The sequence below is a fragment of the Diplotaxodon limnothrissa genome, linkage group LG1 (genome assembly GCF_057381915.1).
Source record: "Diplotaxodon limnothrissa isolate DT_005_m linkage group LG1, D_limnothrissa_male_GT1.1, whole genome shotgun sequence".
Lineage (NCBI taxonomy): Eukaryota > Metazoa > Chordata > Actinopteri > Cichliformes > Cichlidae > Diplotaxodon > Diplotaxodon limnothrissa.
The window spans coordinates 30,990,672-31,017,214 of record NC_140596.1 but is presented as its reverse complement, the minus strand read 5'-3'; the positions used below and the strand labels follow the sequence as shown (position 1 = coordinate 31,017,214).

The 26,543-nt window shown below is 41.0% G+C and overlaps 1 protein-coding gene across 1 annotated transcript in view; it reads right to left on the bottom strand.

Moving 5' to 3' along the window:
• The window catches only part of itga11a (integrin, alpha 11a), a 52,017-nt gene that overhangs the window by 12,340 nt on the left and 13,134 nt on the right, over positions 1-26,543 (bottom strand). The window contains exons 3-17 of the mRNA XM_085357124.1: positions 18,401-18,513; positions 17,842-17,933; positions 17,477-17,591; positions 17,258-17,385; positions 16,917-17,065; positions 16,684-16,828; positions 16,044-16,209; positions 15,446-15,516; positions 12,132-12,276; positions 11,123-11,271; positions 9,759-9,902; positions 3,358-3,561; positions 2,308-2,438; positions 1,979-2,145; positions 56-195 (exon numbers count right to left, since the gene is read on the bottom strand). Of these exons, the coding sequence (XP_085213250.1) occupies positions 56-195; positions 1,979-2,145; positions 2,308-2,438; positions 3,358-3,561; positions 9,759-9,902; positions 11,123-11,271; positions 12,132-12,276; positions 15,446-15,516; positions 16,044-16,209; positions 16,684-16,828; positions 16,917-17,065; positions 17,258-17,385; positions 17,477-17,591; positions 17,842-17,933; positions 18,401-18,513 (2,059 nt within the window). The remainder of the gene's footprint in view (positions 1-55; positions 196-1,978; positions 2,146-2,307; positions 2,439-3,357; positions 3,562-9,758; positions 9,903-11,122; positions 11,272-12,131; positions 12,277-15,445; positions 15,517-16,043; positions 16,210-16,683; positions 16,829-16,916; positions 17,066-17,257; positions 17,386-17,476; positions 17,592-17,841; positions 17,934-18,400; positions 18,514-26,543) is intronic.

Sequence of the window (26,543 nt, the reverse complement as noted above, 5' to 3'; positions counted from 1 at the left end):
TGAAATGATTTGTAAGAAGAAAAGCAACCAAAATAACATTAAAACTGAATCTCACCATGACGTAAAAGTAGATGTGTTCGCAGGTCTCTTCTCCCGGAAGGAGGGTCAAGTTTTGAGGCTGCATCTTATTCAGGTTATCCAACATCGCCCGAGGATTGTAACGTTTCTCCGCGATAGAGACATTGTACTTGATCCCTAGTGGGTTGTAGGAAGAATTAAGATATTACATTTCAATATGAAACCGTGAAAAATCCTGTTTGTGTTTTTAAGACAGACACGCTTCTGTTCTTACTTATGTTAGTAAGTTATGTTAGTACAGAGTAATTGATAAATGGCAGCAAAAGGAGATGGTAAATGACATCATTGTAGCACTGCAATGCAATATCAGCTTGGCTCCTAACATACGCTACATGTGTGACCAACACATATAAGAATCCAAACCCTTTGGCCTCAGTACTGACTCATTTCCAAACCGCATTGTTTCAGAGGCTTTCATGGCATGAGGAAAAATCTACCAAGGCTAAACTCATGCATGTGTTATGTTTGAGGTCAGCTAGAGAAGCTGACAGAGCTGCAGAGATCTTAATATGTTACGCAAAAAAGATCCGTGCAGATAACGGATATGACATTTGGAACTTTTTCTGTCCCTTTCACCACATCGCAATTACCAGTAAAAGTTTTTCCTCTTTAGATGAGGAGAACTGCAAGTTCCAAAGCAATTTTTCATCCTCAGTCTTTAACTTGTACTTTTCCACTCTGAAAAAGTGTTGAGATACATAGCAACGCAGTACGCAGTAAGTCAGCCTGTCTGTTTAAAGAGCTCGCTATAAGACACTCTAAATAGATATTTGCATAAAAATGAATGGCTGAAAAAAAGAACCATTTTATGCAACAGACCACAGAGATTTCACAAACAGCAGCACATCTGCCATCCATTACTACCCAGACACGACAATGAAAGGAAAATTAAATAAACGTGTTCCACTGTATGCAACCATGAAGGGTAAGTTACCTCCCTCTGTTCCTCCTCTCCTCTGTTTTGGCACATATGATAGATATGATAAAGATGCCACGGGGTCAAGAGGTTAACTCAGAACATGCTCCACTACACCTCTCCTTCCTCCGCCACTGAGCCCTGCTTCACTGTGAAACTGGACCCCGTCATGATAGCTATTAAAACAAACTGCGAGCTGAAAAAAACGCTGCACTTAAATGCATGTGGGTTGCTTTTGGTGGCACAGCACATTTTTGCAGACTTGAGTTATCTGGGACCTTTCACCACCATCAAACAAATCTCTCTATTTTGAGGAAGCCGAATGCAGCCGAGCAGAGATAAACTTCCAGATGCATTCCTAACAGTGCTCGCGCACGAAAAGGAACATTTGATAGCGCCACAGTGGCTCAGACACGGTGGTTTTTTTGAAGGCAGCAACATTAGCTTTGGCAGAGAAACAACAGTGAGATCAGAACCTCTTATGCTAGAAAAGAAACATTTTACTTTGGCACCATTAAAAGTAAAAGGAGTCGTCAGAGTTTTTATGGGCAGCCATATGCTGAAAAGTGCATTGAAGCAAGGACATGAAAGATATATAAATATATGCATACATGAATTGCCTTTTTTCACTTGAAACCAGTTATAGTTCATCTTGTCTTGAACAAATATCCACATTGCTGAACTATTAAGTAACTATGGGTCCAAAATATACATGAATACTGTTCAAATACATCAGAAAAAATGATTTGATAATGACGTGATAATATCCAGAGCCACTAACGTATACGTCTTTTTTGTCTCAAAATCTAAAACTGAGCGCTCTACTGTGAAACAAGTTTGTGTTTTTGTCTTTCATAAATCTTTTTTGTAACCTGTCAGTATTCTCGGCTGGGTAATAAGTAGTTTTATTCACCTTGCCAAGTGCCAATCTTGTCATGTGGAAGAACTAGAGAACTTTGCAGTGGATTATTTTTGCTGGCTTACCAATTTCCTGTGTGGGAGAAATGGCTGTCCTGGCTGTGATGTTGAAACATACAATGGCTGACATGCAGGTCACGTCTTTGCCACCTCTCTGGCAGTCTTTCACAAAGATGTTGATCTTACTGGGCTCAAACCTCACAGTGGTATAAATACGAACAACGCTCTGGGACCTGTGAGGGCATAGAGGGCGTGACAGATGACAGACTTTTAAAAATTGCAGTTAAAATGCAAAACCAAGGATCATGAAAATCTTTCAATTAATTGCCAAAATAAATTTATAGGAATAACTACAATGTCTATTTTATTTATTTATTTATTTTTAAAATACTGACCAAAGTAGAACAGCAGCACCGAGGGAACCTACAGCCAGGTCCACTAAACCATCATCGTTCATGTCCATTACGCCATGGATGCTACGGCCAAAGTACTGCAGGCCAGGAGCCAAATCTGCAGCTGCTATTCTCTAAAACAAACACAGACGGTTCACAGTGACAACAATCAATGCTTACAATAATCTGCTTAAAATTCAGTGCACTCATATATACGATTTTGCAAATGAAAACAAACTTTTTGCAAAGCTCCAGTGTTTGAGGGGTTGGGTTTTTATTAGAGTGAATATTTCCTGCAAATATTGTCTTTGTTACCTACAAAACAAACAGTCCTCTTCCATGGAGTCTTCTATGTTACTGCCAGACAAACCAAACACTGACTCTAAAAACAGGCTTTTACCTGTTTTCTAATGGAAAGTTGATATCACTTGATTTCAGTTGGGAACCATACTGCTATACACCAATAAATTTTACAAACTGGTCCTTTAATAGCATAGGAGTATAGGAGTATTTAATAAATACAGAAATTACAGAAGGGTCACTCATAATAATTAGCTTACAGTACATGCTGTAAGTTTCACCTACTAAGATAAAGTAGATTTTAACCCATCTGTCTATCCATCCATCCTCATTCACTTAATTCAGGGTTGCTGGGGGGAGTTTGAGCCTAGCCCAGCTGTCATACGCCAGGTAGAACCTGCCAGTCTGTCACTGGGCTAACACAGAGACAGACTACCAACCCCACATTTTTGTACCGTGTGGAGAACTCACACAGACACAGGGAGAACATGCAAACATACTGTGCCACCATGTCTTTCAGCTTTTAACCCACCTCTTAAACTTGCTTTTAATCTATCATTTAATCCAAGTTTTACAGTTTTACAACTTGTTGCATATTTGCACAGTCAGTGCATTCATCTAAGCTGTTATGAGTAGGAAGAATCAAGACTTTCACAGGTTTTCGCCACAGTGAAATATACATAAATCCACGGCTGCCCAGCTTTGGGAAGGTTTACATGTATGTGCTACAGTGTAATGCACCACACCACCTACCTGTTTATATTTGCGTAGTATTCTGTTTTGTTGGCTAAAGAAAATATAAATGGCTCCTTTATGCTCATCTTCCAATGGAGCTCCCACCACCAAGTCATTGAACCCATCACCATTCAGATCAGGGACAGGAGCGAGGGAAGAGCCAAAGCGAGCGTTTTGGACACCGTTGTGAATTTCCAACGATCCTTCAAGGAAGAAACGATTCTGAGGGGGAGGAAAAAAATGACAGTTGTAATTTTTACTCCTAATACAGTGGTCTTGTTTCTGTCTTGGTTCCCACACATAAATATCTAGAGGCTACTGTCCCATGGGGGAGAATTTTAACAGTTTGTTTTTATTCACACAAACATTCGTGACTATCCACTTTGTTACTGGTGTTGATAAATAGACATTAGCATTAGTGGGGATTCCCATAGTGGGGGATCTGGCTGCTCATCCCCCCCAAAAATCAACTACAATAAACAGAGTTAGTGAAATAAAACACTGTTAACCACAGCAAGAGATCAGAATGCTTTTCATTCCTTTCCAAAGCTGGATTCTCCCCCTAGACACCAGCCCATGTATTAGCAACTGGAGTAAATGACTGATCATGAGAAGTCTGGATTATTTTAGAGTTATTTGGATATTTTCGAGCCTCGCTTTTGTTACGTTTACTCACATTCATTAAAGGAATTCTTTCAAAGTCATATTGGCTTGTTGCATTGGTTTGTTTTGACTGTCTTCATGACCTCTTCTTTGCTCAGTTTATCACAAACTCTGAGTGGGCCAGAGACAGCAGACAACTGCTGCACTTGAATAATAATCTTTAAAGCTGACCTTTGTATGAGAAATAATTTGGCTGAGGTTTGCATGTGTCATTCCAACTTACTCACACTGTAGCACAACTAACAGCACTATAGTTTAAAGCAGTGTTTCCCAACCACTGTCCCACGGGATATAGGTGTGCCGTGAGAAACGATCACGTGTGCCATTGATGCTTGTCTGGTCCCAGTCAATTAGTACTCTAAGCGACCTGCGTGAGTAATGGGCAGAACAATTACATTCTCTACCACTAGAAGGCAGTAAAACTACCTGCTCTAATTAAACGGGTTGCCAACTGCCAGTAAAACAGAAGAAGACCAAGAATACGTCACATAACAGTCATCCTCTGAGTGAGAAAATGCAGCGGGTAATAGCAAGAGATAAATATTTGAAAAGAAAAATTAGTTAGTATGACCTGGGTCCTGGAGAAAATTCCGACCTAGATGAAGACAATAGCATGAGTAGTGGTCAGAAGAAAGCAAAAAAGGTATACTGGGGACAAACCGAGCATATTCCGCTATACCTGGTGCTCGGGGAAAAATGTATCAATATGCTTTTTGTGACAGTTTTGTTTGGTGGTGTGTCGTGTGATTTTTCAAATGCGAAATATGTGCTGTGGCTCCAAAAGGTTGGGAAGCATAGGTTTAAAGCAATGATGGTTTAAAGGGTTAACGGGGTTGACAGAATGGCTGATAATTTCGATAATTCAACCAAAACATAATCATGACCAGAGATGGGCAGTAACGCGTTACTTACGAGTAAAGTAAGGGATTACTATTGCAAAAACTGTAATTAGATTACCGTTACTTTCCCGTAGGAACGCTGCGTTACTGCGTTACTAAAACCGTGATTTTTTTTGCGAGAATGTCTCATGACAGTGACGTAAGCGAGTGCGACGTTCGTGACAACAGCTGTGCGCAGATCAACAGTGGATCATATGAGTGCGGGAGAGAGTATGAGCGTGCAGCCTTTAAAACGTGGAAGTACTGACCCTACTTTGAGTTTGATTCCATAAAAAGTGACAAAAACATTAGTGTCCGTTGTGCGTGGGAAGAAAACTTCTTTTTACAGCGAAAAAAACCCCCTAAACTTCCAAGCAAGCACCGAGTGCGCTATGACGTAATGGGAAACTCACAGAGAAACTCGCGGATTCTTCCACTGACCGCTGCGGCACACCTGCACCAGGGTAAACCTCCACTCCTGCTTTACAGGTGAAAATAGAGCAACAGGACTGCTAGTCTTTGATGTTATTTATTTTCTGCTGTGTTTTACTTGCATCTATTTGAAAGAGTGAGTGTAAACACAAACACACAAAAAATATTTTATTTTATGTGCTGGAATGTGCAGAAAATAAGTTTAAATGTTAAACAAATTTCTTCCAGTCAGAGAATGTTGCATATAATAAATTTTTTGCTTGATGCATAAAGTTAAAAGGTTAAAACTAATAAAACAAGATTTAAAAAGAGACGTTTCCATTTGATTACATTTTGATTACATTGGATACTTGTATATGGGCGAAGGCACCAACAATGCTGGACAATGCCATGTTTCTCTGCGCTAAACTAGCCTTCCTGCTGTCCAGACCTGTCGGCAACAGAAAACATTTGGTGCAATTTAGCTCTCACGGTTCCTAAATGCCTTTGACTGTTATTAAAACTAAATTTCTGAAATCATTGGAGCAAAATATTGTTATTTATATTCATAAATAGCATACGTAGATATAAATTATATCTACGTATGCAAAGAGTTCCAGTCTTTTTGTAAATGAAGAGCTTACTGTGTCAAAAAGCCATTTTTACAAATAGCATGCAAAAAGTCCCAGTGTACCATATGTTCCATTTAACAGAATAATAAATGCCTTCAGGCTCAGCACATTTCTCCATTAAAAGGACAGATCTGCTCGTTAAATCATCCGCAGTTCATTTATTTAGGCATCTCATAATAAGAGCAAGGACGTTTTTTTGTTCTCTGCCCTCGGTCCAGCTGCGTTTGTTGTTTCAATTACACCAAAACATCTTTAGTTAACCAATCATGTCGTGCTCTAAACAGAAAAAGAAACAATATTTTCTTCTAATCAAACAGAAGATAAGGCTTGGCAACGCTTCAGTGTTTTCTGCATAAGCCTTTAATTCTTCCTGTTTGAACTGAAATATCTTAAACATCTGGCAAAAGAGAGAAAACATGGAGGAATTTCACCTTCGGGCAGTAAAAGAACTAAAGACTGTCATATAACTTTAGTATATTTATTCTGACGCTCTATTCTTAGTAAGTGTTGAGTCAGATGGACGATAGTCACATCTATGAAAGCAACCACCCGACTGGAACATTTTTCAAAGAGGCAATCTGACAGAATGGAGCCAAATAATGGAGTCGATCAGTAGTCATGCATATCATTGCTCCACTTGGCATCCCTGATCATAACATAATTCAGGGCTGGCAGACGAAACATGATATCACTTGTTTTTCAGTTGAATAAACGTGAAAGGAGTTGATTTAGGATGGTAGTTTTAACTTCTCGGCTACCTGATGTGAGCATGTGTGACACAGAAGGAGATTGATAGAGAAACAGGGAAAAATACAGTCAGCAGTGTTTAAATGTGAAACACATGGCTCAACCAGAAGGCCGTGAAGGGTCATAACCAGTCTGTACTGGCTTAGGAGCAAGTTTAAAAAAAAAAGCAACCATTTTTCATCGGCTGCCAGATTTTAGGTAACTTTGGTTAGATTTGGACAGAGTTTTCTTTACTATTTATTTCTGTAATATGGGGAACTTTACATCATTTTCATCATCCCATCTGCATCAGGCAAACATTTCTTATAAGTGAAGTCATACTAGTCTATTCGTTTAGATGATACTCGGGATAGTGTTTTAAAATACAGGGAGAGAACTGCATGAGACAAAATCATTGCCAAAAATTACACACAAAATAAAAATAAATATATAACAAAGGAGAAATTTTGAAATTTCGCATTCGTTTGTGTTTTTATTTTGTTTTCATTTTGTGATTTGAAATAAATTTCAGTTTGTTTCCAGAGTCCGTTTAGTTTAAGTTTAGCTTCTATTAGTTTCAGTCTTGTCTTTATTTATTATTATTGTATGGAGGATATATGTCTAACATCAGAACAGCTACTACAATACACAGGGGCGATCGTGGCTCAAGAGTTGGGAGTTCGCCTTGTAATCGGAAGGTTGCCGGTTCGAGCCCCGGCTCGGACAGTCTCGGTCGTTGTGTCCTTGGGCAAGACACTTCACCCGTTGCCTACTGGTGGTGGTCAGAGGGCCCGGTGGCGCCAGTGTCCGGCAGCCTCGCCTCTGTCAGTGCGCCCCAGGGTGGCTGTGGCTACAATGTAGCTGCCATCACCAGTGTGTGAATGGGTGGATGACTGGATATGTAAAGCGCTTTGGGGTCCTTAGGGACTAGTAAAGCGCTATATAAATACAGGCCATTTACCATTTACCATCCAACCGATACATCACTTTTGTATTAAGCCTACTGTAGCCTCCAAATTACCAGATAGGGGATAGAAGTGGTAACGATAGTGGTTAGAAATTATACTAAATGTCATGGTCCTGACTCTGTGGACTCAGTGGTTTTTTATTATTATTATTATTATTATTATTATTATTATTATTATTATTATTATTATTATTATCATCATCATCATCATCTTGGTTCTAGCTTATTCTGATTATGTATTCTGTCAGTGTTTCCGGTTTTACTTTGAAGGTCTGTGTCTCTCGTCTGCTTATGTCAGTTAAGATCCGCGAGTGTATTGTGTGTTTGCCTGTGCTCGTTGTCGGTCCGTCGGCATTTCTTGGTGTTTGGCATCTCTCTGCTCATCATCCCGTGTTATTATGGTTTTGGGTTTGTTCATTAGTTCTCCCAGTTTAGGTTTTTGGGTAGCTCCTCGTTCATTATTTCCTGTTTTTGCCACTTTGCCACCATTGTCAATAAACGCTCACTCGCATCACAGCCTTTGCCTGCATTTTGGGTCCTTCCTCCACAAACACCACACGGCTTGCCCCGCAAACTGTGACACTAAAAGAGCACAGAGTGACCTCAAAGTGAAAAGAGACTCCACAGAGCTGAAGAAGATTGAGCGCTTTAATTCTGCACACTTCATTTACAAGAGGCGTACCATTAAAAACAAAAGAAACCTGACCACTGTTGTTGTAAAGGCTCACCTTTCAGCACACTCACTTCACCAGATGCACCTTGTCTCTTTTCCTCACCTTTGATTGGGTGTGCTGCTTGCCCTTAATTGCACTCACCTGTCACCTGTTATATAAGGACTGCACTCACCTACAGCTCACTCTTTCACTCCCACATGGGGCAGCAGCTGAGGTGAGTTTCTGTTTGAGTCTCCTGAGTTCATGCATTATTTTGAGTTACTTAAATCACACTTTATTTCCTTTCAGAGATCGCAGTCCATGTGTGTCTTTCCTTTATACGCGTTATTCAAATAAAACGAGAAACCTGTAAGTGATTGATGACTGTTCATTCTCATCCTGACCGGATGAGCCATGATGGTAACAATCTCCAACCTCCTCTGAACCTTCCTCCAAAACAACTGTGGTGCTCTCAATCAAAATATTAATTATCAAGTAATTAAAGCTTCTTTCAGCTTCTCCTGTACTCACAAGCAAATAATTTACATACTTTATTTGGCAGATTTTCACACCAGATGTCATTCTTAATGAAACATTTCCTTCTTACCACTGATTTGTGTCTCCTCTCAGTTGCTAACCGTGTCTCTTTCATGTGTGAGCCACTACATTGGAGCTTCTATATGAAGCAAAGTTAGAATAAAAGAATATGCTGGTCATCCTTTAAAAAAAAATAATTTTGGTGTCTACTAAGTGGCCAGCACTAACCTTTCTAAAATAATACATTCCTGGTTGCTGAGGATTGGTCTCTGGACAATTAAAAATGCATTAGTGCAGAATCACATTTTTGACTATAAATATCAACTATATGAGCCCAGCTGCATTTTTTTTTTTTTTAAACCAAGGAATTCCAACTTAAGAAATTTTCCAGGACGATATGACTGGGCAGCATCCTGGAGCGACACCTGAATCAACCACATTATTAATTATCCAGAACATGTGGCATTTCTATCCTGGTGAAGAGAGACTTTTTTTTTAACATGTGATTTCTGTTTGTTTAGATTTTAAGCTGCCACCTGTGATGTGGTTTGGGGGTGCACTGGATATTTAAATACCCCTTCTATGCCTGTTCAATGGATTTGAGACCGCTGAAGACATTCATTATTCCAATGAGCATGACAGACCTGGAACACCGGGAAATTTCCTTCTATTAAAGAAAAGTTCTCGCCTCCAAATGGTTTGCTGGAAATGGGTTCAGAGGAGAGAGAATACTTTCCTCCTGAGTTCATGCTGCACATCAAATAAAGTCGGCACACTGGCATGGCAGGCTGTCATTTGATCTGCGCATTTAATCTGGACAAGATCATGTGTCAAATGTTGACAGTGGTGCTGGAAACCAGCAGAGTGTAACTGGGAAATCTGGGGATTGAACATGTGTCGACCCAGTTCTGTGCAGTCGTTGGCTAACGCTCGCGTGCATTTATATACCTACCAGCTCTGTGACTCTGTAGATGTAGACCTTTCCTTTCTCCAAGCCTGCGCTGAAGAACATCGGTGCTGACACCAGAAGGTTATCAGTTATGCCGTCTCCGTCGATATCCACAGGTGCAATCTCACTGCCATAATAGGAGCCAATCTGAAAGAAACATTAGTGCGTGCAGTGTGAAGATCTGTATGATTTATCAGTTTAAAAGCATTCAACCAGATGATGACATTGCCTGCATTTAGTTTGTTAATTAAATCCAATCACCAATGACACAATATACAAAATAAAATACTCTTAAGTTGTGGTTTTTGCACCACATGATGTTTGGGTTTGAAGAGTTGCTCATGAGCTCGAGTGGCTTTTGAACTTCAATATTGTCAGCAAATGGCAGCTTGCTAGTGGTCAAAAGTCCTGACACTTTTGTAGAAGCTCAGACTGTGGGAGCTTTCCAGAGGGAGCGTAGATCAGTCACCGAAGTAGATAAAACATCATTAGAAACATCTGCCTTGTAAATTTTTATTTTTTGTTCAAGACTTCTCAGCTCAAGAACATTTTCTAAAAAGAAACATCTGCTATTTTGGATGAGCTGCTGCTGACAAGGTACAATGTAAGCTGCTGCAAGATCACTTCAGGCTTGCAGTCTGTGAACCGCTGCCAGTTCTGAGTGTAGTGGTCATTAACACACGGAGCCACATCCCCTTGAAATGATGACCGTCTTAAAACGTACTGTGACTCAGACGGATTAAATTCATAGCACATGATCTGTAATCCAGTCGAAGTCGTAAAGTTAAAAATGATATAACAACAATGACACCAAGTGAAGCACAAAATCATAAAAAACAATGAAACAGTAATGGAGATTATATACAGCCTTTTCTGAAAGGGTACTGCATGTCATGATCATTTTCCCATTCATTTGATCAGATTTTATAGATTATTGAAAATCCAATGGTTTTGAAAGCTAAATTTGCAGGATATACTGGGTAACAAAATGTCTTTAACAGAGACAAAACAGTCCATCCCTTTGATCTGAGATAGAGTCCTGCACTGCCAGATGTGATCCTGATTTTTATACAGTGCTATACACATACACCACCGCTAGAGTTTATTAATATACACCCACTTTTGTGTTTTATCTATGAGTTTGATGTTTGAGTGGGTATCATTTAGGAATGGGTGGCATCAAAGGATGACGTCCTGTTCTAAAACCTTAACCAGTTAGTCTGCATATGTAAGGCAAACTGTGGTTGCTATAGCCTCAATGACTGTTATACTTCCAAGACCAATATTAGGATTGCATCATTGCATCAACTGGCATACAGCTGCTTAAGTATGAATCAGTCGGTTTTTGGCTGTGGATGCTTCTGTACCTGCTGGCCTTTGAGGGAGTGGAGGATGGTGAGGTTGCCTGAGTTCTTGAGTGTGAATATGATCACTTTGCCGGTGTGGTTAAATCGCGGAGCACCCGCTACGAGCAGACGACCATTTCTGGCTGACACCACAGACGTCACAGTGTACCCTGTTTATGTAAAAGAAAAAAACATGACGTATAAAAATGCAAACACCACTCACAGACTAAAAGCTACCAGAGTATGCAGCTTATACGTATCTTTTTGTAACTATCCGTTCTGTATGGCTCTTTAAAAGTCTTTTTTTAAGTGATCTTTATGTAAATTTAAAGTATAAGGAACAGTGGAAAACTTTATGTTCAATCTTACAGCAGTGATTTGCATGAGTCAGGGAAAATGACGATAGTGATGCAATTTGAGGACTTAAATCTCAGTAAGCTGGATTCAGTAAAAGCTGGTGTTCTGGTTTCTCAGGTTTCTCCGATTTCATCTTCTATTTCATTTTGTCTTTCCCCACTAAAAATTCCAATTGCTCGCTGTATACTTTTCCACCTTCATCTCCCATCTTCATACCTCTCTTTCCCCCAGCTTTAACTTTCTCCCTGTCTGTCCAGAATTCTCCTTCCACCTCATATTACGATTCAGACTAGAATGCCTTCTATTGGCGGCCTGCTGGATAAGCTCAGAGACAAAACCACTGATGGCAAAAGCAGAGGCCTGTGGTCATGGAGTGGAGATGGAGCTGGATATGGTGAAAAGCACTGGAGAAATGGGTACACTTAATAGAGATGGTTTGCAGCTAAAACAACTGGTACTATTCCACAGCAGTCATACATCTCAGCACCAGCAAAAACAAAAAAAAGGTTGGAGCAGAAACTAAACACCGATAAGAGAAAATTGCTCAAAGGTTCTTTGATCTAAAAATAACATTTTTCTTTCCTGGATTTCTTTTATCTTTTCAATCATTTCTGTAAAACGTGTCCAGATTTTTCCACTTTTTAAAACTCCCTTAGGCTGTTGCAGTACTTACCCAAGTAGGCACCGTGGTTTTTGAGCTCTTCGGGAAACTCCTGAGCGTAGGACAACTTAGGAGGGACCACCTTCCCCTGTCGTGTTTCCTTCAATACAGCTCCGTTCCAATCATAAGCCCCAACAGCACCCACCAGAGTCCCATCCTGTATGTGACGTTAAGTAGTTAATAAATGGATGTGCATGCATGTACTTCATTCACACAGCAGAGCAACAGAGAAAATCCTTCTTGTGCTGCACATGTTGCATATAGATGCAGCACAGTAATTTCTGTGTGACGATGATTGTGAGGACACAGTCATGGAACATAAAGGTTTCCAATCAGCATTATGTGGCAGAGTCTGAGTGTTTGGCTCACCTTAGCTAGATTAATGACCGTTCGACTCACTTATGGTGAAATTTAATCTGGTGATAACTCTGAGGGGAGTTATGAACTTTTTGTACTACTTAAAACAATACCAGGAAACTCTAATTAGGATATACAGTACCTCTGGCTCCCTCCAGCAGGTCATGGGATAACATTCATGCAGATATCAGGATAACAGTGGAAAACTTTCAACCTCACAAGCTCTTGCACATTTACCAAATGAGTTACCATACTGAAGGTATTATGGTCTGTGGGATTTGTGGTGTTTGTTTTTGGACTTTACTGCTATTAAGCGGTTTGACTTTTTCATGGTTATTCTTACGCTCTTAGGTTCGTTTCATTGTTTCCGAGTCGAGTTTGTGATTCTTGTTTTTATTCCTGGTGCGCTATCAGACACTGAACTTTTGGTTCCCATATTTTCTATCTTCTAGTAATGATTCTTGGTTTTGGCTTGTGTAAATTCTTAAAATCATTAAGCAGTAGTTCCTCTAGTGTTTCTGTTTGTGTCTTGCTCTGTGTGTCTTTTTTCTCTGACTTATTGTTAAGGTCTGTGTCTGTCCCATGGATAATTTTTTATCCTTTTACTTTGAAGGTCATGTTTCTGTTGTTGTTCCTGTCTGTCCTCCCCCGACTTCACTGAATGGTTTCACTTGTGTCTCATTCCTCACCTGTTTGCCATACCTGGTCAATTTTCAGTGTATTTGATGTCCTGTCCTCCCTTTATTCTTTATCATATCACCTGCATGTCAACAGTCAGGTACTCCTCATTTAGCCTGCTTCATTTTTGATTGCTGTTTGTTGGGATTTGTGAACTCTGCTTTTACTCTTCCTGCTGTGAGTCTGCATTTTTCTCCCCTTGTGATGTGAAACCTAACAGAATGTCTCTATTTAAGCAACAGCTTCAGACAATTTAGACACTAATCTTTATCAGCTCGACCCTCTTTGTCGGTAAACATTTTTATTAAACGTTCAAAATAAAAATGGATTTTCTTTCTTATATTAAATGTACACAAGTTTTTCCAGAGCCCCTGTTAATTCTTTTTCATTTTTTGGGCTCTCTGGTATTGCCCCTGTGGATTCTTTTGCCCGCTGAGCAACTATAACAAGCCTTTCAGGGAACACAAGTTTATCCTAACCTCATATTTCCTGTTATCCCTGAACTTCAGAGCTAAGTACTAATATAAAATAAATGAAAGCACGCATAGAAACCAATCAGATCTCTGCTAAATATGGTATTTGTAAGTTAACATTCAATGAAGGAAACAAAGCTGTAAGTAGAAATCAGCTGTAGCCATGAGGAGGGACTGAGGGGCGATTTTCTGTATTTCGTAGTTCACCATACTTTGTATCAGCGACACTGAAATTATAGGGTTCCTTGGTTCAGTCGGCCCATTTTTTTTCTCTCGCTGTACAGAATATGCCGACAGCACACTTTCCAGTATTTGAGCATGAGTTGGAAGGTTTTCTATTCCTTCCTAAAAAACGGAATTGTGTGCTTACCGCGCTTGCACTACGTCACTCTGTAACAGCAACGTTATGCCAGTGTGGTTATGTGTTTTGGTCAAAACGGTCTCCATGGCATATAAATGAAAGTCCAAAACAATTCAACCTCATAATCCAGTGACCTATTTCTACTGCAGATTCATTTTTGGACATAAAGTATGCCTTGCTTTTATTTTGAGATTGCAACCCTGTACTCTTGTACTCAAGATAGTCAGAGCTGCACAAACACACAGCTTTGTACTGGGGATGTACATTTTATCCCAGCTAAAAAACAAGTAATGGATATTCTGAAAAGTATTAAACACCAGAAACAGTTTTTGTGCAGATATGATTTTTTCTGTTTTAATATTAACTTTTATTTAACCAGCAAGTAAAACTCATCAGTTTAAGTATCCGTCAGCACAAACCTAGACCCGTCTTTTTTAGAGGGGCGAAACCGGAGCTCCTTTAGGAATCCTTTGCTAGCATAGGGAGAGTATTCAAACCACACAGAAGCACCCTGTGTGGATTTGAACTCAGGAGCCTCTTGCTGTTAGGCAACAGTGCTAACCACTGAGCTCGAGCGCTGCTCAGAACAGAAAAAAGGCACACTGAGAAACTGCTCTATAAGAAGTTGCATGGGACGGCTAAAAAATATGTGACATACAGTAAGAACCCTTCCTAGCTGGCACTAGTTCAGCAAAACCATCGGGGACCTTAAAGCAGTTTTTCTCCTTTAAAGCACGGACATTCTTTCCAATGTTATCCTGCTCTCAGCACTCTGAATGGCGATGTCAAGCATCTTTGGAATCCAGCCTTGTGGACGAAATTTCCAGCTACCCCTGCCACCCAGCTGCAAAGGCTGCATATATTTATTTTTCAACATATATATGTGTGTGTGACATATTTATTTCTCCCTTGATAATCCTGCTGTTAAGGCGAACTGGAAAAAAAATCAAAGCAGTTGCATCAGCCAATGTCTCTAATGAGCCAGAAAGCAAGGAATGAAAATTGATGAATTGGTACTGTATGAACAGCAGCTGGAGGAGACTGACTTATCGTCCTCCTCCAGCTGTGTGTAAATCCAGCACACCTGCGTCTATCTGCTCTAAGATACAATCAATGTCTATAGTGAGTAAAAGCGAAAAAACCTGAGCCAGTCTACACCACAACTGTCTCACTTTTGTCTCAGCGTTTCAATAATATGCTTCCTTAGTGAGCGAGGGCTGTCTTCACTGCATAGCTGAAGTGGAAAAAGGGCCTGTTTCTCTTGTCAGTGGCTTCTAAATCAGGGTGACCTAAACCTCCAGGGCCACACATCACCTCAGCACCTCAGGAGGGACTGGAAAGTAATAAATGACAGGTTTTGGGAAGGAGTTATGATGGACCTGAATTTGAGACGATGTGTGTTGTCCTACGCAGTGACAGATGGTGCGAGACTAGGAGGTAGCAGAAGTTAGACTTACCTCAAGGCTGTGAGCGGAAAATCCAGCCTGAGACATCTGGAGGCCAAACGCCGTCCCATTCTTACTGGTTCCTGTGTAAACAAGTCAGTTTTTAGAGTTTTGAACCACTGCAGCGGCACAGACGTTTTCGGAAAGGTGAAGGAACTGGATACTTTTGTAGCATGACCACTAGGAGTGTAACAAATTATTGCTTTCAGTTTAATTTAAGACTTTAATATGAGATGTTTACAAGATGATGCCCGTTAAAAGGGGAAAGATGATGTTATCAAAAAGCGCTTTTTAACAATATGTATTTAATTTAAAGTTACACAACAGAGGAACAACGTTTTTGTGCATATTGCTATTTGTGTAGTTTCTTTTTAACAAAAGGACATTTCTGCCCAGAGACCAATACATTTATTAAACTCTGCTATAGACAAGATTATTGTTTGTTATTTATTAGTTTATATTAATCATTTATTGTTTATTATTATTGTTCTTTCATTATTATTTCTGAATTTTGCCACGTAAACTTAATCGTACCCACAGTGTTGTGAGTGCATCCCTAAAAGCCTCACTTTAACCATGAAATTTTGGTAAAGTAAAAGTCTTGTAAAACCTTCCAAACTGAAGATTCGCTCTCCGAGTGCGTCCACAATATCCTTCAGCGCTGACTCGTCTGTCACATTAAAGAAGTGTTTGTCATCTGGATCGCTGGCAATGTACTTGATTTCATTGAGGAAGGCCTCAGGGTTGATTCCTCTGCGGTTGTAGTAGCCAAGAACCTAAAAGGGTCAGATTAAACAGTCTGTCACTAAATGCATGAAGCCAGGACCAGCATAACAAATCTCCCATCCTTTAATTGCCCTGAACCGAGCTGATATTCGCACTCATTGAGCAGGTTTCTGATAACCAACTCCAGTTGACTTTCAGCCAAATGACTCAAAGGGTTTAGACACTGAATGGAAATATGTGTGCCCTATCTCCACAGGAGTAATGGCAAAAACTAAAAACCACTGCGGCTTTGAAGAGATCATTCACGCCTTCGTGTGTGTTTGGAGCTCTTGGAGGACTCTGAGTGTTTTGGCTCCATTTGTAACTTTTGAGAGAGCTGCTATAATTGAACCCCATGAAGTCACCTCATTAATGTTTATGGTGTTTCATTGCTCCACAGGGAATTTACTGCCCTTCAGAAAACCAAGTTCAACCTCAACTGTAAGCCATGTAATCCAGTTCAATAACTGATCTAGCAGACTCACAGCGATGGCATAACGGGTGATCCCGTCCTTCTCACTGTCCTCAATGGCTTGCTGGAGATCAGCACTGTCATGTGACTCTCCGTCAGTTATCACAATCATCACCTTCTTGGCTCCACGTCGTCCTCCGTGTTTGAAAGCTTGGGAGCTGTAAACATGTTTACTATGTTTAGTAAAATGCAGTACAGAACGGAGGATTACTGAAGTGTTCGTTTGGACTAACGGAGTTACTGTACCGTGCTGTGTTGATGCCAAGAGCTGTGTTGGTCTCCTCACCACCCCGCTGGTCGATACTGCGTGCCCTTTTCACTACTTCCTCTACTGATTTGTAGTCACTGAGTTTGAATTCATGGACAACCTTCTCACCATACTGCACAACTCCAACCTACACAAAGAAATGCAATGACAGTGATCTATAGCAACAAAAACATCGTCTTCATATTAATGAAACATAATTCTGAGGACACAAAAACACGGAACAACATAAAATACATTAAAGACTATGAACGAAGAGCAAAATGTAGATCTGTTTAACATACGTTCTCTTAGTATTTTTTTGGTTTGTTTTTGTACAAACCTGTATTTGACCGGGCCCAATGTAGAACTTCTGAAGAATGTTGATGAGAAAAGCCTGCACTTCATACCAGGGATAGATGGAGTTTGAGCCATCGAGAACAATCACTATGTCCATGTAGGTTTCGCACCCTGGAAGGATAAGGTACAAGCTCCCAGATAAGGATCTAATCCTTTGCAGAGACTTAAAACCATCAATGAATCTCATCATTTAAAAACGTACTCTGAAAGGCAGGGGCGATTGTTCTGGAGAACTTGAAGCTTGCATTGACTCTGGAGCATATGCCAGTGCTGTAGTACGAGCTTCCACACTCATACGACCATAATGGTCCACAGGCCTGAAAGAAAGCATTGATACAAGCAAGATTATTGACCTCAGCATAATACAAAAAGCAAGGTTCATGCCAAGAACAGCAGCATTAAAACCATGTAATCAAAAGACAATCTTGTGGGAAGTTTTTCTTTTCCCCCTTATTTGGACAACTGCAATCTTATGTGTTCTTACACGCTCAAAAAGTTCTGCAGCAGCAGGCCATTACTGTTTGTTATATTTCATAAAACATAACTAATTTTTAAAGGGGCTCTCACCACAAAGCTGTTGTCTTTAGGGTTAGATGTAAGCGTCATTCCCAGTCTCATCTTGTCCTTTCGCTCTGATACGTTTGTCAGAGATATCCTTCCTTGAGGGAAAATAAATTTCACTGAGATCTATGATGGACTGTTTCAAACACACATAAAGAAATACGCTATCCACAATCTGGAACTTTGGTTTGTGTCAGCAACATCTACATCCTCAGATCTAAATGTTTACTTCATGAAACTTCTTGTGAGTACCTAACAAGCACAACATGTGCAACCCGTATGAAGAGGCATGTGGTAACATTTGCGGCAAATCACACAAGTGGAAATGCACATAAACTGTTTAAAAAAATAATAAAATGTGGAATGCATGGTATGGTACCCACATTTCTGTCTGACACATGTCATCATGATGTTTACTGACACATGAGGTGAAAAGCAAGCAGGAACCGCGGTAAACAGCTTTACAAAGCATGCATTCATTTTGCATTTATGATGGTCCCTGTCAATGTTTGGACTCTTTTCGTGATGCTCTTGTAAAAATGAAGAGGTGTTTTTAATACTGCACCTAAATTGAGCTTGGCGCAACCGTTGCCGTTGGTTCGTTTGCTCAGTGAGCATTTATAAACATCCCCCGTCTGGTAAGCACCGTTCATTTCATACGGGGCACCCACTAATAACCTGAAAAACAAAAAAACAGAATCCAAAAGTTAGTCACTTAAATGTTTAACAGCAACAACATCAAACTTTCTTATTTTTGCCCAGTAAGCAACTTTCTGAGGGAATATGATGGTGACTGTTAACATCAAAGAGGAACAAAAAAAACACATGGGCTGACCTAAAATGCTTAATCATTCTTTTTTCCATGGAAGTCACTACGTGTAATCTAATCCAGCACTGCCCCGTCTCATAATCATTAACAGTTCCACGCAGTCACACCTAGAAGCTGGCCAGTACAACCAGTCACTGCTTATAAGCAATATCTTTACAACAGAGACATCAGAGGTGCAGGTTCAGTAACGATAGGAGGAAATGATCTTATTTGCATTTAAGAATCTGATCAAAACACTCAAGTTGCTGCAGGACATAGCATCAAATTCAACAGCAAGGCTAGAAGCCATTCATATTCAGACGTTATCGTAGTTTTTAGCATCGCTTTTTCTACGTGCTGCAACGGCTCACTGTGTGACAATCAAAACTACCGACGCAACAGCAAAGGAAACAAAACCCTTGCTTATGCTTTATAACATGTAAGACAACTTTTGAAGAGTGGAGACGTGAACATTATTCTTATTGCAGGAAAAGACCATGGTGGTAAAGTGCAAACTGCAGCCAGGGCAGAAACAACTGCATTACACTCAGTGACGTTAATTTAGTTTGTTGGGGCACTAGGGGACCCCTCCAATTCATCACCACTACAGTATGATATAAACAACTGACAAAAAAAAAAGAAAAAAAAGTGCACTTTACTTAAAAGTTAGATTATTCAAGACTCTCTCTCACATAGTGAAGGCTAGAGTAGCAGCAACTGGAGAGAGTGGACTAAGGTTAGACCCTTGGGTGGGCTAGTTTCTCTTATTGTGACTGAAAGCTGCTGGAGTCTAGAGTTTGTCACTTTTCGGGGAACCCTTGCTGAGCAAATGCTCCAAAGAGTAAGCTGCCTTGCAAGCTATGCCTCTGATTATGCAGCTAGCACAATATCAGCTACTTGGGCGGTCGTGGCTCAAAGAGTTGGCAGTTCACTTGTAACCAGAAGGTTGCCGGTTCGAGCCCCGGCTCGGACAGTCTCGGTCGTTGTGTCCTTGGGCAAGACACTTCACCTACTGCCTACTGGTGAAGGCCAGAGGGGCCGATGGCGCGATATGGCAGCCTCGCTTCTGTCAGTCTGCCCCAGGGCAGCTGTGGCTACAACTGTAGTTTGCCTCCACCAGTGTGTGAATGTGAGAGTGAATGAATAGAGAAACTTAAATAATGTTTTCCAAGAAGGAAGCCAGAAAAGGCTGTATCCACAGAGCTGAATACATTTTTTTAAAGTAAACCTCAGGCTGAACTAACAGGGCTACTTGTTTCTCCTGAGAAACTCATGACAGCTTGGGTAATACAAAAAAGACAGAAGTTTGGACAATAAAGGTGACCGTGCAAATATTTAATACTCCTGCTAAGTGTCTTTGGATTTGGAGACTTGCTGAAGTCTGAACGTCTTAATGTTAATGTGTTAACGCTAAGGTCTAATCACTGCTACAGTAATGGTTTCACTGGGACGTCCGAGAGGAATAACTGACTTATTTGAGAGCTGTCACATTACTAAACAGAATTTAGATGTCCTCAAAGAACAGTGCTGAGTGCCAAAGATTCTTTTCACATGACGAATGTTTGTGAGGAGTCACTCCTGTACTTGACTTCACAGTAGGTTTCCTGTGTGGGGTCAGTGAGGTCTAATAAAAGTCACTAAAAAGTTTTAGACGACTTCATTTGATGGAGAATATAAGTTATCTGGTGATTTTTCTTCAGGGCTGATGGAGGGCGTAAAGATCTCAAGGAGGACTATAAATCAAAGGAGTTTCCAACAAGTCCTCCAAGGTAAACAACAATATCAGTTTCTTGTTCCTACCTTTATATGTGACCCATTTGCTGAAGCCCCCCCCCCTCATATAGCAGAGCTATAAGAAAGAGCAAAACAATCCACAAACGGAGGGTGGAGGTGTCGTGGAGGCATATTCCCGCTGATTTCCAGCCAGGAAACTGGCACGAGATTTCCATTTTGGACCATTTCTTTTTCATTGTTAGTTTTTACATTATTTCTGAACCAAAGTTTGTTTGACTGGCTTTGTTTTCAATTTAACTTAACATTTGGTAAGTTTTATCCATCAAGGCTTGCTGTTTATAGCTACGATAATATATACTACTGTGCAAAAGTTTTGAGCCACATCTCATTTCCCACACACTGCATACCATGTCTTTTAGCTAATAGTTCACCTTTCTGGTATCTTTGGCATTTTTTGTATCTTTAATAAAATGGCAAGAGAAGATGTGCTTTTGCAATAGTCTGCTAGCAACAAAATGGGTTTATCTGCTAAGTTGTCTGTTATGTGTAGATGCAACACTGGCTCATCCCTTGAGTTAGGTGCCTTTTTTAGGTTCGAATGATTCATAGGGCAGTGTGAAGTGGTCTAACAAACAAAACACAAGAAATTGTCAGATACAAGACTGAAATGCAAGAGACAACTAAAGAAATATTCCTGAAGAAAAAGAAAAATACAAGAAGGCCTTGGTCATTGCGAGTGAAAAAGATTAAAAAAGGAATGACAAGGATGCTTTCTGTGTACCTGTTACAATATTAACTAAGATAAGATAAGATAAGATAACCTTTATTAGTCCCACACGTGGGAAATTTGTTTTGTCACAGCAGGAAGTGGACAGTGCAAAAGTTATGACGCAAAAATTAGAATACAATAAGAATAAATACAGTACACAGCTGTACAGAATAGAATAAAATAATATACTATATACAGTAGAATAAAATAGAATAAAAATATACAATAAGATAAAAATAGAATACGAATGCTATATACAACTGAGTAAAAATACAACGATGCCAGAAAAGATTATTGCACTTAGTGTTATTGCACATGTGTGGATGTGTGTGTTTGTTCAGTTAAAGTCTTTGTTGTGGAGTCTGACAGCAGTGGGGAGGAAAGACCTGCGAAATCTCTCCGTCCCACACCGTGGGTGCCGCAGTCTCCCACTGAAGGAGCTGCTCAGTGCTGTCACAGTCTGCTGCATGGGGTGGGAGATGTTGTCCAACAGGGATGACAGCTTAGCCGCCATTCTCCTGTCACTCACCACCTCCACTGGGTCCAGAGGGCATCCTAGAACAGAGCTGGCCCTTCGGATCACCCTGTTCAGTCTCTTCCTGTCCCCAGCAGAGATGCTGCCGCCCCAGCAGACCACACCATAAAAGATAGCAGAAGCCACCACAGAGTCATAGAAGGTCTTCAGGAGTGGGCCCTCCACCCCAAACGACCTGAGTCTCCGCAGCAGGTACAGCCTGCTCTGCCCTTTCCTGTAGAGGGCGTCTGAGTTATGAGTCCAGTCCAGTCTATTGTTCAGATGAACACCAAGGTACCTGTAGCTGTCCACAGCCTCAATGTCCATACCCTGGATGTTCAGTGGTTGCAGTGGAGAATGCTTGTGCCTGCGGAAGTCTACCACCAGCTCCTTGGTTTTACTGGCGTTGATCTGGAGGTAGTTCAGCTGGCACCAGTCCACAAAGTCTTGAGTCAGTCCTCTGTACTCCTTGTCGTCCCCATCAGTGATGAGGCCGACTATTGCAGAGTCATCAGAGAACTTCTGCAGGAAGCACTGGGTGGAATTGTGGGAGAAGTCTGCAGTGTAGATGGTGAAGAGGAACGGAGCCAGAACCGTTCCCTGTGGGGCCCCCGTACTGCAGATGACCCTGTCCGACACACAGCCCTGAGTCCTCACATACTGTGGTCGGTCGGTGAGGTAGTCCAAAATCCAGGTAGTGAGGTGATGGTCCACTCCAGAGTTCTCCAGCTTGTCCTTCAGAACCGAGGGAAGAATAGTGTTGAAGGCACTGGAGAAATCAAAGAACATGATTCTCACAGTGCTTCCAGCGGTCTCCAGGTGAGCGAGGGAACGATGTAGGAGGTGAATGACGGCATCATCCGCGCCAATGCCAGGCTGGTAGGCAAACTGAAGTGGGTCCAGTGATGAGCTTGTTAGGCGCCGAAGCTGAGCCAGGACCAACCGCTCCAGGGTCTTCATCAGGTGGGATGTCAGAGCCACCGGCCTGTAGCTGTTGAGGTCCTTGGGGCGTGAAGTCTTTGGCACTGGTACAACACAGGAGGTTTTCCAGAGCTGTGGGACTCTTCCCAACCTCAGGCTCAGGTTGAAGAGGTGCTCCATCACCCCACACAGTTGGTCCGCGCAGGACCTGACGACCCTCGAGCTGATGCCATCTGGGCCCGCTGCCTTCTTGCCATTAATCCTCCTCAGTTCCCTCCTAACCTGGGTGGTTGAGAGAGACAGGCTGGAGCCTTGTGTTGAGTGTGTATTGGATGCTGTTGTTGGGGGTGGGGAGGAGTGAGCAGGGTGAATAGAGGAGGTGTGAAGTGTCTGAGGTGTCAGAGGTGGAACAGCAGCAGTGGGGGTGGGTGAGTCTGCAGCCGATGTTGTAGACTGTCTCATGGTTGAATCAAATCTGTTGAAGAAATGATTCAGTTCATTTGCCCACCTCACATCCCTCCCAGGCAGAGAGTTCTGCTGTTTGTGGCCTGAGATGGTTCTGAGGCCTCTCCAGACTTCACCAACGTTGTTTTGCTGAAGCTGGTTCTCCATCTTCTGCCTGTAGCTGTCCTTCCCATTCCTTATCAGTCCCCTCAACTCTCTCTGCACCCTTTTCAACTCCTCTTTGTCTTTGGATTTGAAGGCCCTCCACTGTGACATAAATACAGTGGTCCCTCGCTTTAACGCGGTTCACCTTTCGCGGCCTCGCTGTTTTGAGGATTTTTTTTGGGTGCAATTTTGCATCCTTTTTTTTGTACAGCGCATTGTGTTCTGCGTCCTGATTGATTGACAATGGTCTACAGCCAATCTCGTGTCTCCTGTACAGTACAGAATGCGTTCAGCTTGTCAAATTTACATAAATCTTTGATCGCTAGCAGTGTGACTGTGACGTGCTGTACTGTATTTTTGTAAGTTTTCTCCCCAACAAACAACAATGTCAACAAAACGTTTTGCACCATCAAAGGCAACCGCGGGTGTCTTTGGTTTCATTCTATATTTCTGGACTTATTTTTCTACGAAGGTTTGAACTTTGAGAGTCGGTCTGAGCAAAGTGTATAAAGTGTGTAGTGAGGGGTTTTACAGCCTGAAAACATCTATAATAAGTTAACTACTTCACGGATTTCACCTGTCGATAAATGAGGGACCACTGTATTCAATCCTCTGTTATTATAAAACACCCTCTGCTGAATGTAAAATATCTGGTATCTGAGATAATGATGTAAAAGAAAATCACCCCCCTCCCTTGTTTTGAGGAGGGGGGTGATTCAAATGAAAACAAACAACAAAAAAACGTGTAAGCTCGACAACATTTTTTATTAATGATCTCTTAGAGTCAAGCATTGGGGTGTTTTAGGTTTTCAGTATCTCTAACTGTCATGATTGTGTTAGATTTAATGGCACATCATTTCTACATAATTTAACCTCAGACTGCCATTAGCTCAATCTTTAATTTTCACATGCAGAGCAGAGTCACTATGTACAGCATTAAACGTGCAAAAAACCTGAACAGCACCAGTCAGAAGCAAAATTTCACAATACATACACTGCCATGATAACACTGGAGTTTACACGAGACAGTTTTATTTAAACTCCACAAATAAATCAAACCTAAAGTACTGAATTAAAAAAACCCTCAGCATTAGTGGCAAATACCTACAGTTTTACTGTTACTCAGATTTCCTGAGCTCAACTAATTCGGGCATTAAAAGGCAGGTTGTATCCTAAAATACTCACATTCCTGGAAAGGCTTCGGAAAATTCTCTAAGTCTGCGACAAAATTAAACAACATTTCAGTCCAAGTGAAAATAACAGGCAAAGCAGCTGGCAAAAAACAGCTTTGGTGCCCCAAAGGAAAGATACCGTACACCACTTTATAGCAAAAACAGAGCAGGATCAACCTCCTGCATGGACCTTTAGGCCAAAATCTCACAATTAAACGAGGACGGATCTTTAGCTTAAGTACTTTGAGGTTAGGCTCATGATTGTCAGACTTTCTACCTTGTTCCAGTACTTGACATTACATGATGTCCATGATTTCAGTGGGAATCAAAGGCTTGCACTACTAGGCACTTCATTAATAACAACATTGTAACACTTTGACTGCACATTTACCATCTCAATCAGCAATCACAGCAAGAAGGTCCTGGGTTCGAATCTACTGCCTGGCTCGTCTCCGTGGAGTTTGTTTTATACTTCCTGTGTCTGCGAGGTTTCTCTCCAGCTTCCCCCCACAGTCCATAGAAATGCATGGGTTATATTAATAGGTGATTTTAAAATAGCCATAGCCTTTTATCCCATAGCAGCTAGGTTAGGCTCCAGCAACACCTGCCATCCTGAACTGGATAAAAGGAAGGAAATGGATGGATGGGTGGCATGTGTCTGATATCCCCATGTTGGTGTTGTTCCTACATCATCATAATAAAGTTGATCTAAGATCAACATTGCAACTGAACAATCACATTGTCATGATGTTATAGCTTTGCAATGTGGAGGAAAAAGAAAAAAAAGTGAAATCCTGCAAGTATTCCTACATAATCTGTTATAAAATATATAAAAAGTACCCAATGTTTGTCCTTTGGAGAAATGAAAAGTAATGGTTACATTTTTTGTGTTTTTCCTTTTTATTCGTATTTGTTCACCTGGGAAGCTAGCTCCCAATTAACACAATTCTTCTGTATTAACTTAATGGACTGTATTGACAACAAAGTTCCCAAGCTGAACCGGACTTTGTGGTGGGAATGTTTGATTGTGAGCTTTAGTTGGGAAAGTTCTTCTTGGGCAGCTGTAGATTCACTGTAGCCACATTGTACAATCAGGGCACAATCACTAAAAACTTAGCACCAGCTGTGATTTGACATTTTACAGCAGCAACTGCAGACAAGAGGAAATGTTGTTGTAACAGTCCATCACTGCACATCAAAGAGGACATCATATGGGATCAAGCTTCAGCGTTATTGCTCCTGAAGCCAACTTTAAAAGTCTCACAGACTCTGGAAGTCATTTTACCACAGGGGCTCCAGCAGTGCTCATATTTTCATAGCTATTAATATCACGATTATTACTTCGGATATTGCTATCCCTTGGCCAGTGGAGACACAGCAGCTTAAGTTCAGGTCAGGATACATCTACCTTGATGAAAAGGGACCATTGTTGCCTTTGACTTGGATGCCTGCCTTAGGACCTCCTGAATTTCACCAGAAGCTGTTCAAATAATCATGTTCAGGAGCTCATTATGGTCAAACGCTAGCTTTGGTTCATCATCACAGCAAGAATGCTAATGACGATGAAAGAAAGTATTTGACCCAAAATGAACACATGGAGCTTTTCTACCATGGTTACCAATGAATACAGGATTTGGGGATTTGAGGAAGTGCCATCCCCAAGCCCAGCCTGTCATTAATGTGGTCATTTTTTTCATATTTGGAAGGCGGAGATGTATTTGCTGTGAAACCACATCCATGCCCCAAACATGAGTGTGCTACTCCAGTGTCACGCTTGCTCATCACATTCTGTCCATTGGTATTAACAGGATATGTTTCCTTTTGTTAGTGCTGCCTCATTAATTGAGGGGATTGTTATGGTCACATAATTATTTTTCCAAGACATTTATTTCCCATATCTGCTCTGCCTGGGAGCATTGAGTTGACGGTAGCAGTAATCAGAGGATTATGAGACATTAACAAGCTCTTAATAGTTTTTTTTTTTACTTACTGTCCTCAAGTACGGAGAGGGAGTGAACATCCACATCCACCTTTTTCCACCAGAATGGATTATCTCAACAGTTACTGAATGGATTAGACTGGATGACATTTGGCTCAGATATTTATGGACTCCACCAAACTTTGCTGACTTTTGTGAGGACTTGTCTTAGCATAACCAGCAGGTCCAAATTTTCAGTTGTT